At 38.2% G+C, this 18,737-nt stretch overlaps 1 protein-coding gene across 4 annotated transcripts in view; it reads right to left on the reverse strand.

The window, feature by feature from the left end:
- The window catches only part of ADAM22 (ADAM metallopeptidase domain 22), a 135,738-nt gene that overhangs the window by 41,512 nt on the left and 75,489 nt on the right, over positions 1-18,737 (reverse strand). For all 4 annotated transcript variants that reach the window (XM_075746242.1, XM_075746243.1, XM_075746244.1 and 1 more), the window contains exons 5-13: positions 18,642-18,724; positions 14,088-14,151; positions 13,393-13,462; positions 8,164-8,234; positions 6,805-6,879; positions 4,160-4,231; positions 2,958-3,124; positions 951-1,035; positions 417-507 (exon numbers count right to left, since the gene is read on the reverse strand). In XM_075746242.1, the coding sequence (XP_075602357.1) occupies positions 417-507; positions 951-1,035; positions 2,958-3,124; positions 4,160-4,231; positions 6,805-6,879; positions 8,164-8,234; positions 13,393-13,462; positions 14,088-14,151; positions 18,642-18,724 (778 nt within the window). The remainder of the gene's footprint in view (positions 1-416; positions 508-950; positions 1,036-2,957; positions 3,125-4,159; positions 4,232-6,804; positions 6,880-8,163; positions 8,235-13,392; positions 13,463-14,087; positions 14,152-18,641; positions 18,725-18,737) is intronic.

Raw genomic sequence — 18,737 nt, forward strand, 5'->3', positions numbered from 1 at the left:
AAAATCTATGTTGTCAAAACCGTCCTATGTAACAGGTCTGAGGTGGCTCATCATCAGCCTCAGGTCTAATAATGTATGTTTCTACCTCTGCACTGTAAGATGGCAGCCGTTCAGTCTGTGGGTGTGACATCAGTCTCCCTGAAATGAATGGAAGTGGCAGACACCTTTATGATTCATTTTTACTGAAATGGTGACACCAGTGCTGCCAGCAATTATGGGCAGGGGGATATCACAGCATTTAAATAGAGGAAAATTAATGAAATGTCAGCCTCTCCTCATGTTACTATAAGAAAAATTAAAATATGCCAACATTGTTAGAAACATGGGGAAAAAATACATATCAGAGAGACTCTGATAAGATCCTCCACCTTTTAAGATCTTCTCTTGAGACAGAGTGAAAAAGCAAACAACCTTACCACTTATAAGTTTTCTTCTGTCTGAGAAAATGCCAATGTTTTGGGCCAAGGTTTGTGCCAGAGTAACTGCCATTAAGTCTGGCTTTCCAAACTGAAAGAAACAAGCAAGGTAGGAAGAGTAATCAGTTACATACAGGTATCTCAGATGCAAGTAAAACTTTTCTCATTTCAAGGCAATAAAAGGCAAAATCAGATGCACAGTGTTATAGTTCTTACTTCATAGCAGCTAGATAATGGACAAATAAGGAAAACTAAATGCTGGCTTATCGACAAATTAAGTAAGAGAAAGTCTGTTTCTTGCCATTGTGGCTGCAAACAATGGGATACTGCAGAATCTTCTGAGAAGTGTATTTGAATCCATATCTGACTTTACTCACTCATCACTCTTCATTGAGACACCCCTTCTATAAAGCTGCACGAAAACTCTGCCTCAGCAAAGAAGCAGTAAGGTGTTCTGAGGAACATGTCTGCGCTGATAAATTCTGTGCAGATAAATTTCCACCACTTTTTGCTCATAGCAGTATCCCCACCTACCTCATTCACACCTCCGCCTTTAAGCAAGGAGCAGATTCCACCAGTGTGGGCTACACCACTCCGACTGCTCTGAAATCGACTCCCCCTTTGACAAAAAGGAAAAGAAAAGAAAATTTACCCTGCTCAGCTCATGAGTTTTGCACCTATCCATCCCAGTATTTACCCTTCTGATTTCCAAATGAGAAACTGGCATCTGCAAATGCTGGTTGCCACCGCTACGCTGCAAACTACACAAAAACAAAATGGGAAAAAACAGATAACCACTCACAAACCTCACATGACAAATTATTTCCAGGAAAGTTATACCATCTTCCCTCCTCCTTCTCAGACTATCTAATACAAAGAAGCATAAGGGGACTATTTTGCCAAACCATCGGAATATCACCAGCCCTTTCTTCGCTGACATATTACTGCAGCAAGTGACTTCCACTGGCATGTGCTACAGAGAGAGCACAGGAGAGGCCACCACATTGCCAACGCATGAGGAACTAGTAAAAAGACATGTGTCTAGCAGGGCAATGGTGATGTGGCAAAACTCAGAGAGAGATGCGTTAGTGGCTCCCTGATGCAGAAGTAAGTGAAAACTCCCTGCAACTGCAGCCCATCTTATCCAGGTGACAGCTGCACTGTGTGTCTAAACTAATCATCTCTTCGGTGCTGCCCATGTCAGCACGAATGACTGCCAGTTACTGAAGACAAAACATACTCTGCTCCACTTCAGCATACTGATCCATCCGAGCTGTGGTAAATTGTTTTTTAAAAGGAAAACAGAAACATATCAAGAAACAATACAACGGACTAACTGTGCTGCAGGTGGAAGTTCATTTGTAACCAGTGTACCATCACACCAGCCAACCTCACCTCCCAACTTTGCTGTTTCTCACTCACAGACACAATTTCAGAAACTGATAATCTAAACAGTCTACGAATGCAATACCTCAAACATCAGTGGTGGTGTTACAGACAGCACTGGAATTAGCATTACAGTGGCATCCAGAGTCCCAGTCACAGGACAAATAGGACCTCTTTGCCCTAGCTAATCCACAAATATTCAAAACGACAACACTTCCGCCAAAGACCTTACAATATCACCAGAGAAGATACACGAAGGATGTGAGAAAACTTGATTCCCATTTTACAGATGAAGAACTGAGACGCAGAGAAACTAGCTCTCTTTATGACAGAAGTCAATTGCAGTAAATAAGTATGTGCAAAAATTCTGAGGCTGGATACTGGGATTGGGTATCCTGGCACTCTACTGAAGTCATGTGAAAGTGAGGTGTTTAGGTTAAGTTCATTCATATAAGCTTTTACAACAGTCAGCAGGGAAGAATAAGGACTCCAGTAGAGCAATTCATCTGGCCTGTCTCGTGTGGATCAAAAATCCCAGTCATGAATGTCTCCTCTGTTTTTGTAGCTGCATTTTGTTATATCAATCTTATTTCCAAAACAATTAAGATATTCCGAGAAAATAACAGTCCTCCCAGCGTATTCTTCCTATAGCACATATCTCTCTGGAGAACAAATTGTTTCGAGGATCTGAAACACTTCAGTAATCCTGCAGCATGCAGGTCATTCATCAGAGTAAAGCAGGCCACAGTGCTTTTTAAGTAGGAAACCTCATTGGTTTCAAACCCAATGTTCTGCTTTTAAATAATACAACAGGGCTGTCCGTGCTCTACAGCCAAAGAAGCCAATCTCCGAGGTGGAACCATGCATCACCTTTCAGGCAGCTGCACCTGCAGAGTAAGTAACTGCACAGAATAACCAAGGATTGCAGCGCATGCAGCTTGGGCTTAGTAAATTAAAACTAAAATGAGATTCAAACCTCTAGTTGCACTGGCAGGCAGTTTGTGCATAAACTTTTTCCCACCTCCCCATCAGAAACATTTCTGAATTATTGTGGATTACACACACAACAGAAAGGAGATGCATCAGCCACTTGTGATAAGCAACCCCCAAGGAAAGAAAAAAAACAGTAATAAAACATTACACAAGGTTACGTACGAAAAAAGGTGAACTGCGTCACTTTTCTCTCTGATAAAATCTCTCCTATATTTCATAAACTCACGTAGGGTCACCAAGGGGTTTTCAGATATGGTGAACTTGTTATCAGTAGCCCAGGTTTCCATGGCAACCAATACTATCCTGGTGTTAAGTTGTTCTTTATATATCTAGTACATTAACAGAATGAACAAACATATTATGTCAAATAGAATAAAGGTGAGTTTTACTCCTTTTTTTAAATAGATTGCATTTTTACACTACTACCTATTTAGCTTGTTCTGGCACACTTTAGGTTCTCCCAGGGGATTTTATCTCCCGTAAAAATAACAAACAAACATGAAAACAAAGTAAAATCTAAATTTTAGGCCTAATCTTCAATCAATGGTCTCAGCCTGTAAAACGATCCCTTGCAGGTTCTACTCAGGTAGAGGTGCATAAAAAATGAAATGGGATTTCTGAAAAGTTACTACAGAACCATTCCAAATAGTTCAAAGATTTTGAATGTTTGGGTCTTTTATAACCCATCCAACTCACCCCAATAACACACGAGGGCTCCCTTATACCAAATAGTGATCTATAAAACCACAGCTTTCACTGTAAAGCACCTCTACAGCAGTATTTAACTTCATGCTGGCTGAATCAAGAAAAAAGGGCCATCCTTTCGATACAGGGGGTTAATATTCCACACCAAATACTTTCAAGAGCGGGAACCACATTTTTCTTTTTCTAGTATACTCTTCTGGGGTGAGGTGCAAGAGCCAGCAGCAGCTCATACAATTTAGCGTCACAAATATAATCCACATAATCCACCTGTGTGTCCCTCTTCTAACTCATTTACTCAAACCTGCCTTTTTCTGGAGAAATTTTAGTGCACTCTAATTTCAGATTGTCTTTGGGGTTTCCAGTTGTCAATGCAGGGATCCTTTGTTAAAAACTGTCATATCTAAGGTGCTCTTTAAAACTCAGGCTCAAGAGATTGATCCAGCAGGATACTTAAACGTCTGAAGCCACAAAAAATCTCTAATGCTTTATGTTAGACAACGTATTTATAGGTGGCTGACTGTGGTTGTAGATGAAAACTTGTGATCTTCATATTTATTATTATTAGGTATACCATGAACTGACAACTCCCGCATCTATCGGCAGGAGAATCATATGACTCATCTCACACATAAAAGAACATTTAGTTGAGTGATACTTACTAAATCTGCCATGTTCACAACCGATTTAGCATAGCTGTTTGTATGGCCGACTGACAAGCGGTGCTTTTTACACTGCAAAATAAACACAGACAAGTTATATATACAGACTTCAGCAAAATGAGCTCCATTTCCAAAAAAGCACAAAGTAAAAAGCACAAAGCAAAAAGCAACTATATCAACAGTAAAACCCCTGTGCAAGGTTTTGTCTCCTGTGCTGACAGTAGTAAACTGCTCAGAAATGCACACTACTGATACACTTCACAACAGCTGTTGTATTAATTCCTGTTTGGAAAGTACTCTAAGAGCTTTACTGAAAAATGCTATAGGAACAGAAACATATTGTTAGTCTCTTCATTATCTTTATTATTGGCAATTTTAAAGTTAATTCCAAATGCCAATACAGAAATTAGCAACACTATTTCCATAGTTGAAACTTCTTTAGAGTTGTTACCCCAAGAGTGCCTGCATCCATGTTTTAATCTATCAATCAGACTTGCTATTTTTTTTTAGCTCTCTCTCTTAAACTGTCTTCTGGATTTCTTCATGTACGATTTCACGTTCCATAATGCCACAGTAACTGATTCAAATCACTTTAGCAATCGGACTGCAATGGTACCTTTACTGACATCTATAACACAGTGCTATAAAGATGACATTGAAGACAGCTATCCAGGTACTCCTATCTGCAGAAAAAACTCTTACAAGTGAGCACCGTGGGTATGAAAGTCACAAGTCTCTTCAAAGAATTTAGGACAAAAGGACTAAGATCTTCAGAAATGTTTAACCTTCTTGTGCCCCGTGATGCTTGATTTTGGAGTGAAAGTTGTCCATATTTTCTGGAAGTTCAGTGAGCAAGAAAAAGTGCCTGGCAGCTTGGGGGTGGGAAATGCATGCTTTCAAGCAGGAAAGGGGAAAAAAAAACACCAAAAATGAGGATATTACACTTACTAAAAAACAGAAGGACAGGACTGTGAAGCTAAAAATGGTAGAAAGGATGAAATGAAAAAGCTACAAAATAAATAGAAAATGAAGCACAGGAACAAAGGGAAATAAATATACCACACAAGTCTATTTGCAACTAAAACCTCAAATTTCAGGCCTCCAGCTTCTCTAAGCATGCTACGGAAATGTTTTCAGTATACTAATTTGTAAGCTTATTTCAATGTTTGGGTTTTAACAACTGTATTCCCCAACTGGAAGCAATAGTTGGACAAGCAGCTGAGAGGGCAGCCAGGAGCAGCAGGGATGCAACAGACCAGAGGAAGAAACACGAGGTTCATTGCTCGCTCTGGAGCACCTGGGGAGGGTGAATGGCAAGAACGGCTCCAACTCTGTGGAGTGTCAGCTCCACACTGAGGGCATCCAGAGTGCCGCATCCACAACACACACAGGGAGTAAGTCAAATACACTCGTGTGCTAGCTCAGGCCATGGGGAAAGGGAGGAGCCCAGAGCATGCGGCTTCTTCAGCCATGGACGTTCACTGGCATTTGCTTCAGAGAATAAACTCTTAAGTAGACTGACTCTTGCAGTAGCTATAATTAACCAAAATTAGGAAACATTGTCCTTGGGGGGAAATCAGCCCAGACAGATAAGGTCTCAAGGGGAAATTTGTGGCTTCAGGACTTGAGGATCAAACACAATGACACCAATTTAGGGAATTCTGCATCCAGCATTGTCCATTTTAATCCAAGGATTTATTGCTATGCTCACCAAACTGAGCTGATGGAGAAATACGCTGTCCAAGGACAGTGGCACATTCCTTTTACACTCTGATATCTATTTTTGCCAATTTGGGTGTTGCTTGAGAGAAGCTGCACATTACAGAAAGGGTAGATAAAATGTATAGCTAACATTTTGATTTTAAAGCCATAAAGGACCATAAAATCAGGTAATGTCAGCAGTTGGAGGGGCATCACCAGTCTCTGAACTTTATTCAGTTACTTCAAGATCGAAACCTATTGTGTTTGACACCACCACATCTTCCAGGAATACACTGTCTGGATTTGAAGACTGCAAGCAATGGAGAATTCACCATTTCCTTTGATACTCCTTTCATTAATTATTAATAATCTTCACTGGCATAAATCTGTGCCTTTTCCCACTTGAATGAGCCTGGGTTTTCTTCAATAGACTAATCTTTATCATGTCTCTTTCCACTACATTAAAGAGCCTATTTATGTTCTCCCAGAGAAACTATACAAGCTTAAGAAAATAATTTTCTCTATATTGATTTGGACGTATCAAAAAAATCTAGTCACTATTAATCTCCCCATTGTCACAGAAGCTGCACAATTGCAATAACATTATTGATTGCTGACTGGTTATAACTAAGACAAGTGCTCAAGAAAGCCAGAAAGAAAAACATCAGCCTAAGTCACACTGACATTAGTTACTTTATGATACAAAGCTTTAATTTATGACACTCCTTTCTGATACTCAGGCCTGGTTGCATTCTTGGTGAAATCACCCTGCCAAAATTCAGAAGCAACTTCATCAATGGTTAATGAAATCATAATGTCTTATCTTAAGGGCATACTGAATTTATTCTGGCCATATGTTGTTCTTTATTGTTATCCTTTATGGACCAATTAAGACAATTTGATGTTAGTGATAACCGTAAGATGCTGAAGTGTGTCAGTCTTACCATTAGATGATCATTTACAATCATTAGCTCAATGTATTTTGTTTCCTCTTCAACTTTGTGTGGAATCTGACGAACCTACAGAGAGAGTACAACTGTAAGAGTCTAACAGAGTACAGAGAGAGTGTAACTGATAACTACAAATGGCTTCAGAAACCTAACTTCTCACCTATACATTTTTTCTATTGTCTTAATTCTGGTCTCAGATATTGATGAAACTTCTAGTGCTTAGTTGCATCATTTTAAAAAATTCTTTCACCTACGCTAGGACATTTATATGACCTTAAATAATGAAATCAAGTCTATCAACCCATCTAATCCCAAGTTTAGGTTTTTTTAAAATGAATCCTCAGTGGGGCCTCTGTCTCTAAAATTGGATTGTGTCAGCTATAAACTTTTTTCCAAAGAGAAAGGGATGCCTCCTGAATTCTTTATGAAAAATCTCTGTAACAATTCTATTATTTATTTGCACACTGCTTGATTCACACAGTGAACACAGTACTTGCCTCCAAGTTACGCCTATTTTGCATTTAGAAACATCTACGACTGTGCTTCTTCATGGTGTCCTTGTTTTCCTGGGTTTTCCAGGAGAGTTATTACATCATTATGATTTAAAAGTGCAGAATAATTACTAGTTTATAGAAAGGTAGCAAACTAGCTGATATAAAGTAAGATCCTCAAGAATGACTTTTGGAATTTCTCCACTGTCTTTCTCACTTCTCTTTTGCCTCTGAGAAGCTTACATTAGTCAAAGGTGTTAAAGTCATCTTCCCTTCCCACTGCTCTCATTTTTGTTTTTGAAAGTATTTCATTTTTGCCTGCGCCGTTCAGCTCCCCTGACCCGGCTCTTTTTTGACCTGTACCATTATTTGAGATCCATTCCTAAAATGCAAAGAATTGCTCCTATCTAAAACCAGGGTACAGACAAACATCAGCACTTAGTGGCTCCTCCACTTTAATAAACAGGGAATGAACTCTTAGTCTTAGAATATTTATATTAATCAAAGTCAAGTGAGATAAAGTAGCTACTTGTCACCATTGCAACATAAAAAATATTTGTAAATGTTTCATTAATTGGGAGTTTCTGATAAAGCTCTACACTGGAGAGAAAATATTTTAGCTACTTTTATATTTGCAATTTAGCAATGTTTAACAATTTTACAACTCTTCAGATAGGCAATGTCCAAGGGAACCCAACAATGTTTTGTCAACATTAGATACCTCTTTGTAATAGCTGCATTGATATAGAGAGCTCATGCCAAACCAACAGCAGCAGCAGGACTCCATCTGGACAAATTAATTCAGCAGACACAAAATAAACTTGATAGCATATTACTCATAAACAAGCATATTGGCACATACCTGCCTTTTACTTCTTTTGTGTCTTGGCTTTACAACAAACTTCTGCGATGTAGTATTCATTTGCCAGAACTCTGAGCAAAAAACACAGGCAAATACATTGAATGTTTACAAGAATACAGCCCAACAATTAGTGACCCTGATGCCGCATGACAGTAGTACGGCATTCTTCCGCACATCAGATGCGGTAACAATTTCTTTTTTTAAGTTTCCAGCTAGAAAGGAGGCAACGTTAAGGATGATTCCCAGTAACAGGGTTCTTATTAAAATCTCTACTAGTGATAATCTGGGTCTGCTGAAACAGATGATCTGTGGGTGTCACACTTCAGAAAGCACAGCAGATGTTCTATGCCAAAACTTCACCAACACTGGGCATGTAATATTATTAGCACAGTGCTTCCATGGAATGAATCACATTTTTGGGAATTCAGCAGACATTCACAGAGCTCTTGCAATAGCTACCTAAATTAATAAGAAGAGCACAGAAGGCAGATTAATGCTTTAAGACGATTATATCCACAAAGTAAAATATGTTAGGGTTGGGAGAAACCTTATGAGATTTTGGCAATGCTCACTATCGATACAATATTCCTCCCTGCTAATCCCACTGTGTCTTTAATTTCTTAAACCTCTAATCATAAGCACCAAGTAGTTTATTCTTTTGCCAAATTCTTTTCACCAAATCTATTACTAGCCTCTCACGGAAAGGAATACATTATAAACTAAGCAGAAGACAATACTTGCTCTCACCGTTTTAAATGTCCAAGAAGTACTTTTCCATCTTTAATTTTAGATTCATAGTCCCTGCCTCACTTCTCTCTACACAACAGAAATCTCCTTATCTTGTATAAACATGTTTACTATTCACATAATCCCAAGATCTTTTCTGAGACATGTAAATTAAATATTTGCAGTTGCTTATTTTGTAATACTTCTTTTTCCTTTGTCCCCTCCTTTGTACCTCCTGCAGCTTTGGGCATCCTTTCAGTCTTCAGGGACTGAAAATTGCTTTCAGTATTCCAGAGTGATTTTATCAATCCTGCAGAGAAGTAGACTGTACTATAGGAGGTGTGTAAATTAAGGGACTTCCAGTTCACATACCTCTGTACACAACTTTAGGTCGTGTTACAAAATCCTAAACATTTCAGTTTTGCGGGTGAGACAGTAAAGTTTCTCACAGCTCCACCTCCCACCTCCTGTACATTAACTGTGCAATTTCTGCATGAGGTTCAAACAATAGGATTAAAAACAATGCTGATAGGAATTTGAAAGGGCTGCCATATCAGCAAAACCTTAATACACAAAGCTGAATTGCCCATCTGACAAAACATTACCAGGCATAAGTGCTAACCTTAACCAGGAGTGGCTAGTTACTGATAAGACAAAACCAGGACAGCAAAACATGACTAACTGGTATTGTCTTGGCTACATCTTGGGGATTATACTGTTATTTTGGTATGTGAAGTTTGCAGATATCTTTTTATGGAGGGGCCTGGACAATCACAGGCGCTTCTCTGAAAAATGTTTTCATGGTTACACCAGTGCACATGAGGATTTTCTTTACAAAAATGACCTAAAATAAATTAAATCACATCCCTATTTATTGCTTAAAGACCTGCAGTCTCTAGAGCTCCCAATGATAAGAAACTAAATCTTAAAAAATTTTTTACAAATTTGTTTACGATTATGCTTTATATATGTTGATTAATTTAGTCTGTGTTCTAGTGTCGTACAATTGGCTCTCAAACTGTCATTTTAGGTTTTGTATCATGGTTAATAAAACTGGTAAAAATACAACTTTTCAATCAATAAAATAATAATTTACAATATGTATATAGGGTCTCAGATAACTTTCCCAATAAATATGATCATTTTACCCACCATCGGAAGTCAGTCATCTCTAGAGGGGAATGATGCATCCATTAACGTTAACACATTAACACACATTATCACTGCACTATAATTCACAAACTGGGTGCATCTCCAGCCAGGGACCCTCAGGCAAAAGATGACCAGCAAAATCACAGGAAATGCGGATAGCTGAGAAAGCCTAGTGGAAATTTTCATGGAAACATGTTAAAGTGTAATGAGGATTCATAGAATCACAGAATCATTTAGGTTGGAAAAGACCTTTAAGATCATCAAGTTCAACCATAAACGTAACACTGCCAGGTCCCACTAACCCATGTCCCAAGTGCCACAGCTACACATCTTTCAAGTGACCTCAAAGGAAAAGGACATCTGTTATGCACTATTTGAAAAACACCACCTTCAATAACATAGCGCTAAGACCATGCCAAGGCACTATATGTCTCAATAAAGAGAAAAAATAGTCTACTAAATTACGAAGTTAAATGCTCAAAGCATGCCAAGTCATCCATCCAAGCTTTCCTTATTTAAAGTCCTCATTGCCTCCTCAGACCATTGTACAGTATGATTAATTTTTTTTGCAATAGCACCCTTCTTTTTTTTTTTAATACCCAAGAAGCAAAATAATATAAAAGTACATTGCTATCGAACTGTGGTATAGCAGTGTGTGCTTTTACTATCACTGATATTGAATAATCCCTATTACTTGATTTTTTTTTCCTAATATCAATATTGAAGCTGATGATACATCCAATCCATTCCTAACGCAGTTCTGAGTGGAAATCTTAGCTTACATACAGACTCTTTTAAAGACAAGAAGAACATCTTGACATGAAGGAAGATCTCTTTAGGCTGAGCAAAATGATAAATTGTGAGAGCAATAAGGAATATAAGAAATACTGATGACATAACCTAGCACAGTGATTGCTAATAATAATAATGATTCTGCTGTAATACTTAAAAAAATTCACAACAATACTATTAGCAATTAATTGCAAATATTGTTTAAAGAAAAAAAAAGTCAAGACAACAGTTGGGACTCTCCAGACCAGCAGGGAAGAGGCAGTGCCAAGCAGAGACACTGGTGGGACAGCATGTGCGAGGAGTGAAGGAGAACACAGGGCAGGGTGTGCAGCAGCTTGGGGGGTGAAGGACAGAGTTCCTGTGGGCACAGGGAAAAGGGTGGTGCAGAAGGTAGTGCGGACTGCTCTCATCCTCTGAGGCTGTGGCTATGCATGGAGGATGACTTAAAGACAGAGATAAATTGAATAATCACAGACAAAGAAAAACAGTGGTATTTCTAATGAGGATATAAACTATTACATCTAACGGAACTTTCACTACAAACCTCAGAAACACCTTTCCAAACATTTTTACAAAAACAAATATGGGCATGTGGGAGAGCAGACTGTGAGTTAAAGTTTATTTCTCCATATATGGGATCCTAAACATAAAGTAACAGAATATTAGCACATTATACCTCTTATCCACTTTACAAATATTTGTATAATTAAGACCACTAGCACTCCACAACTAAATCTCCTTTTCAACCTTTTCTACAATCTTGTGATTCTAATTCAATCTAATGGAAACATCTTCCATTATATCACATGCTGGACTTTGTACATCAAAGCCAGCAACTATTTACTTTGTATCTACAGTAAAATCAAAACTGTACATGCATATCTGGATTTTTGTAGGGAACCCCCCCCCCAAAACAATGAAGCCCTATTTTGACACTTTTTTTGAAAATCAAGAAGCTTTGGTGGAGGCGAAACTGGTGGATTATACTTGAAATGAATTCCTTTTCATAATTTTAAAAGCAGAAAATAATTTTATTCCAAAATCTTGAAAACAGAAAATTTCACTATTAGGAAATCTTATAAGACAGCTGATAGATATCTCCTAAGTACCCACTCTAGCAGTCTCCTACTTTAACAATCTGAGACAAAAGATTTATTTTAAACTCAGCAGTAGTCGCATTATTTCCAACCTTTCAAATGACATATCCTCAAGAAATGGTGATAAAAAATGCAATTTATTATTTGGCCTTATGTTCAATAAAGTGTTCTCCTTACACTACCATCTCCACAAGTACAGGGAATAACCATGGTATATGTCTAAGATGCACGTTAATGGGAAGCTTCACGATACAGATGTCAATGTCTTGCACTGCATGAGCCTTTTGTGCTGCCTCTCCATCCCAACACCTCCTCCACCTCGCCTGGGCAATCATCAGCAGAGGACGTGAGACACCAAGCTGGGACACTGTTAGTTCAGACTCAGAAAGATTGCTTCTTCAGAACTGAAATCAAGGTAACCCAATTGTAGCAATTTCCCTTGTTTTTCCTCGTTACCTCTCTTAATGATTCTACATTGTTTGCCTAACAACTAGCAAACCTGCACAGTGTGCTCCAGAGAAGGACCCATCTAAGTGCAGTACTCAGCACTGGAAGATCCCAGATCCAACTGTTACCATAGGACAAATAGTTTGTAACAAGATGACTGACATTTGTAACTCTCCTGAAGAAATTAGTCTATAGGTGGTTTCTACCAAAATGACAGTGTCTATGAAGGCCAGTTTTATTTATCTGGGATATATTTTGTAAAGTAGGAAAAAGCACCTGTAAAACTGCCGAATCCTTCACAGAATGCGGATATGCCATAAATACTGCAATTTTAGCTTCAATTAACAAGCCAACTTCTCAGATGAAAACTCATTTTAAAAAAAAAACACTTCTCCCTCCACGCACAATATAAACTCTGGGGATTCATCACTACAAGCACTCGAAATCACTTCTGCCTCCAAATTCATTTGTACTGAAATGCATGATCCACACTACAGCCAGTACTGTGAAAGATGCTGAACGGACTGGAGATGAGAGAGTCACGGAACAGCAACGACATTTGGCAAGTTCTTGTCTCCCAGGCTTATGCTCACACCATGGTACTCACCCTGTATCCAAAAAAGGAAAAATCCATGAAGAGTTATCAACCACTGGTAATGTGGGGTTTATTTTCACCATCTTTAGGCTACCTTAGTTCTTTCCATTCTACAACTACTAGCATGTAACATAGTCCATAGACAGCATGACTTGTTAAGAGAAACATACATCACAAAATAAAGGTCTAGGAGAGGTTTGATTCATTGGATTCAGGGTTTTTTCAGTGCTTCAGGGTCTTTTCCAGTGCTTTCAGTGTTTCAGATTCTTTTTTTTTTCAGTCCTTTTTTATTAATTGGGAAAAAGAAGAGGTATACAAAAAACCAATATACTATCAGAAGATTATCTATCAAATACAATTAACAAATTTGGCCTTAGACTACAACAAGTCAGTAAGTCATGAATATTAAAAAAAACATACCAGATGGCAGGTCATCCGAAGGGAACTCTATCAGCTTGGATTTGTAAACAGAGTGGAAATGGAAGTCATCCTGAAATAGTACATAATTGCCTGTATTAAATCTGGATAAACTAATCCATCTCACAAGCATTAAATAGACAGTTCCAAAGGTCCTTGTTACCCAACATCTACATCAGTAAACATGCAAGTTGCAAGGCACCATTATTCTACACTCTTCTCCTTCTCCCAACTGTGATGTGATCGCTAACACCACAGTTAATCATCTTTTATTTGAAATATCTGAGTACATTAGAGTGGCTGAGCACGCTTAGAGCTAGGCATAAGAAAGTTGCCCAGGGAACATCGAGAGTCACAGGAGCTGCTGAACTGGAGCTGAGGCCGAGCCAGGAGGAGACGGATGTAACGAATGCAGAGCAGGAAGTGCCAGAGAAGGCGACAGGGCACCCACAGGCTTCTGCTGGCTCCAGTGGACTCTCATCACCCTCTGGTGCTGCACTGCTCTACATCCAAGTGTTACGGAGTACACACATATACACATGCCACTGCCTAATTTTTGGAGGTCTACTTTTGTATGTGGTAAATGAGTTGAGAATGAGGGGATGACCCTTTGGTCCTAGAGCCTTACATCTGCCCTGTACCCATGAATGTCTGTATTCAATAAACAACACAGCAGGACTTCTATAAGTTCTACTTACATCTGAAGTGTAGTTTTCATCTGGCTCAATAAGGTAAGTATGATTTCCATCATAGAACATCCCACTGTCAAGAGCAGGAAATACAAATACTGATTTAATAAACAAATACTACTGCAACATGGAAGTAAGTTTAAAAAGTTCATATAATTTAAAAATTCAAATCTTTAGAAAAAGAAGCAGTTAAAAATGGTTTCAGGAACTGAATGTCATTCTGAGTCAATCTTTGGTTTCTTCACTTCAGAAAAAAATATTCTCCCCCATGGTGATACAGACTCTTCTTTATTCCCCAAAGCTTCTCTACAACACATATAAACACCACAAAAATTGGCTAATTTAGCCAACTGAAAATCCAGTCCGGAGCCCCCACTCCCATGCAAGAGAGATCTACCTGCAACAGATAAATAAGGGGCCTGTCTTTAGAAACACATGTATTTGGAACATGCGCACAGCTTTCCCCCAAATAAAAACATTATTGAATTGAATTGATCCTTAGGTTTTAATGATTTTAATTAACTTTCTCCTCAGTAATTTTACGTAGTACCAAGTACAAAGGGCATAACAGGCTCTTTTGGGCACAGGGGGCTGTTTGGGGCATTTCAGCAATAATAATTACAACAGATAGTATTTTCTTTTTAAATTGAGTTAGTTTAAGTTTGTATTTCTAAGCTATATTAATGGCTATATACATTATCATATCAATATGGACATTATATGATGGTCATGATAAGGAGACAGGAAACCCCATCAGACAGGCTTCCAACTGGTTGGGTTGAAAAGAGATACAGAGGACCAAGCCTTCTGCCATAGCCATGGTACTCTTGGTCTCTTTCTTAATGGCATAAAATCTTCTCAACCACAGAAATTTGAAGGTCATTCATGATAGGCACACTGCTATGTATCCCAGAAAATCAAACATTTTGCTTGCCCACACACAATCATCAATTTTCTATATTAAATTCCACCACACAGTTCAACTCTAAATGAAGAACAAACTGAACTGTTAAGGCTCTCTAAGTAGAAGATAGTCTGTGACAGTAACACTAGATGCTTTTGCATTACCACTCAAATGTACAGCAAAGGTGAGGTCTATTCCTGCAAGGGCGTTTTCTATTAAGAGTTACCTTATTTACTTAGGTAAAGAGTGTACTGAGGTTTAGTCCTTAACATAACACAGGATGCACAAGTGTGGTTGAATTGCACCTTAAAAGAAAGTGTTGATACAGACATTACTCTGTAGGAGTATAAAACCAAAGGGCATTTTTTATATCACTACCATTCTGATCTTCAACCAAATCAGCATTTTTTTTTAAATATTTTTGCCTTTATTGCAGTGGCATACACGCATCATTGGGATTAGGCTGTATCAGCATGTCCCTTTCAAAATGCCACTGCTAAGGGCTTTAAACTTGGCCAGAAATATGAGCTCTAAGTTCAAACTTGGCACATAACACTCAACAGCAGCATGAAAGCGAGATTATTTATTTATTTAGATTACTCTTTAGCAAACTTCTAGGCATGAAAAAAACCCCACTAGAATTATAAACAACAAAATTGGATACTTTTCTTTTTTCTTATGCAGCTTTTTTTTTTTCCAGCAAAATTGATTTTGATTCTGCACAGGACCAGATGTAGGCAGTAAAATACTGTCATTCTTTTCCTGACTATTAAGAAATAAAAGCATATATTAAGCTTGTAAACCATTACAGCTATTGATGAGCATACTTCTCTTAATATCATTCACTTACAGGGTTAACCACGTAGCATTCACAGAAGTAGCTTGGGTTACTGACTGTATAACGTACATCAAGTCTGACCATGAGTGTATCTCCAATTTAAAGCTGTTTCACATTTCAAATTACCTGTGCCTATTCTTTAAATACTGTCTACATAGCTTAATGTAAATATTCTAGCATCTGCTGAAGCTTCTTTGCCTGGGAATAAGATGAGATTTGGGAACATCCTGCAGCTCTTAATCAGGCAAAACTTCCTTCCCTCTAATTGCAATTTTACTTCAGCACAGTCTGCAAGACGAAGCACTACCAGCGAACAGCTTCTCGTGCGACTGGTGCACCCAGCAGCACTGACCTCTTAGCAAGTCACTCAACAGTGACAAGAATAATAGTCATGGCTGACCTACAGATCTGACTTGCCCACTCAAAGCATTCATGCCTCTTTTCCAACTGATTTCAATAGTCCAGTGCTCTGTGAACAAATCACACAGTCATGGATGTGTGAGAGAGAAAGCAATAGCAAAACACAGGCCATTTCAAAAACCTGAATTTTGATTATGTATATTCTTCAAACAAATAAATTTGTAGTCATGAAAGTCTGATTTGCAGTAATAACAGCAGTTTTTATATTCACCACCAGTGGGCAGCAAAATCATAGACCAACCTGGTGTCTCTGCAACTTGCCTTGAAACACAGGACTGCAAGTCGTGCCTGACTATAGCTTGTTTATATCCCAGCAACCCGTGTGTTTTGCATTCAAAGTTTTTTGTGTTAACTCATAGGAAACTGTGGTTACTGCATATGCCACAGAAAACAACAACAATAAAAAAAAATCCAAACAAAATGGCTCGCTCAGAGTAAAGGTTGCAGAGATATATTTTTCATTAGCAAAGTCATTAAGAAGAGATTAATAATTTTAAGTATTCCATCAGTCATCCAATTAATTTGAGTAATAAAAGGAAGATCACAACATAGACATTGCCACCAGAAGAACTCATAATTTATAATTAAAAAACCACAACATCATCTCACATGTATGGAAAATTCTGCTGTTACTGGCCAAGATCTAGGGGTACTAATAAGTAAGAGAGGAGATTAGCATGAACTTTGGTAATATAAAGCTTGTTATTCTATTAAAGGCATCTGTTTTGTCTTATGCACTTCCCAAAATTCATGAAAGCAAAGCTCCTGCCCTGCAGACCTTATTAGAAGATAACTCTCCCCAGCTTCCCTTATTCCAGCGAGACACTCCAAACTGTGGTTGGAACAAAGGAGCTCTGATTGCCAGTGTGAGTTTCTAGTAATTACTTAGTATTTAAAATAGATTGTGGAGGAGCTAGTTGTAATGATGGAAATGCAGTGTCAGAGAATGTAAGTTTAATACAGCTTAGGAAAACATTACTTTCTCACACTGGAATTACCAGTCTGCTATAGTAAGCTTCATATCGCATCTTCTCTCAAGGGGGAGCTGAATTACACAGGGAAAAAATGCATCTTTCATCACGTAACTGCTAGAAGGGAACAATTTGAATATCAGGCAGCAGGAGGGTCAGTCTTAAGAACAAACCCACAAAAGGAGGGCATGGAAGGACATATGCAGGCTCTCCTTCCTTTCTGATTTTTCTCCTAGGAGTTAGTAGGGGCCAACACCTAATGGATCACTGCTAATGGAAGCCATAGGATGCATTAGGATGCTACTATTTTTAGGCTTACTGTCCATACTGAAATTAGGCTCAGGTTTCTTGAGCTGCTCAACCTTGATCATAAAAGAGATAAACACAGCTGTAAATCAGACAAGTGCAAGGATGACAAGCCTTCTGCGTGCATTCTCCCCCTTACTAACAAAGAATATACAAATACAAAAGAAAGACACTGCTTCAATATGTGTACTTATATGGTTGATACCAAAACTACAGAATAGTTGCAGACAGACAAAAAGCTGAAGATTTCCATCAGCTAAGCCCTTCTTCCTCAGAAAAAGGCAAAGCTCAGGTAATCTCCACACAGGCTCACTTGCTGCCATGACTTTTCAAGCTGATCTCAGTATCAAAAGCGCTGGGATCCTGTAATTCCCAGATTCAACAGACACTGAAGTTACTTGGTTGCTCTGAAAATCTGACTAGCATCTTTCAAGAGTGCCAAAAGTAGATGGGTCCAAAAGCTGTACAATCAACACCCAGCTCCACGTAACCTTCAGATGACAGACACTTTAATGATATTACCACTAAAATGATGTACTTTAAAAAAAATATTATTGCACAATTTTATATCCTTTCTTCCGGATTTTCCAAGATTTTACTATATCAAAGGTATTATCCCATGCACACAACTTAAGGCCAGCAATTCTGTGAAGAAAATGCATAGGACAAGAGAAACTCTAAACTGACACATGCCTTTGTAAAGAGAGCAGAGAAGAAAGAGAAAATACATCATTGTAGCAAAAGAAGAGAACATAATTTCCAAATGGTTCATTGAAATACTGGCAGTAGTTTTTATTCTTGTAGAACAGGATTTTTTCAGCTACTTTTACTCTTCTATCTCTATAATAAATTATCTTAAAATAATACCTGGCCACTGTCATATGTCCTCAGTTTAAAAAAAAAAAGAAAAGAAACTTGCATGGTTTGTCAGTAAATTCTGAAAACAAACAAACAAGGCTTTTGCAAGGTTCAAATTAAACCCATTTTCTCTAAAGATCGTTGAGTACTTAATATTGGTGACAAACTAGTAGGAAAATAAATAGCACTTATTGTACTACAAACAGCTTTATTTTGCTCAAAAGACTAATAAGTAAAGGCCAGTAAAAACAAAACAGTAGACTTACTGTAATCCATGGCATGTTGACAAGGCAACAAATGATACAGGATTTCCTCGAATTTCTCCCTGATAATAGCAATGTTCTCCTCCCTGAAATTGGAAA

The sequence above is a fragment of the Balearica regulorum genome, chromosome 2, assembly GCF_011004875.1.
Source record: "Balearica regulorum gibbericeps isolate bBalReg1 chromosome 2, bBalReg1.pri, whole genome shotgun sequence".
In the NCBI taxonomy this organism is placed as follows: Eukaryota; Metazoa; Chordata; class Aves; order Gruiformes; family Gruidae; genus Balearica; species Balearica regulorum.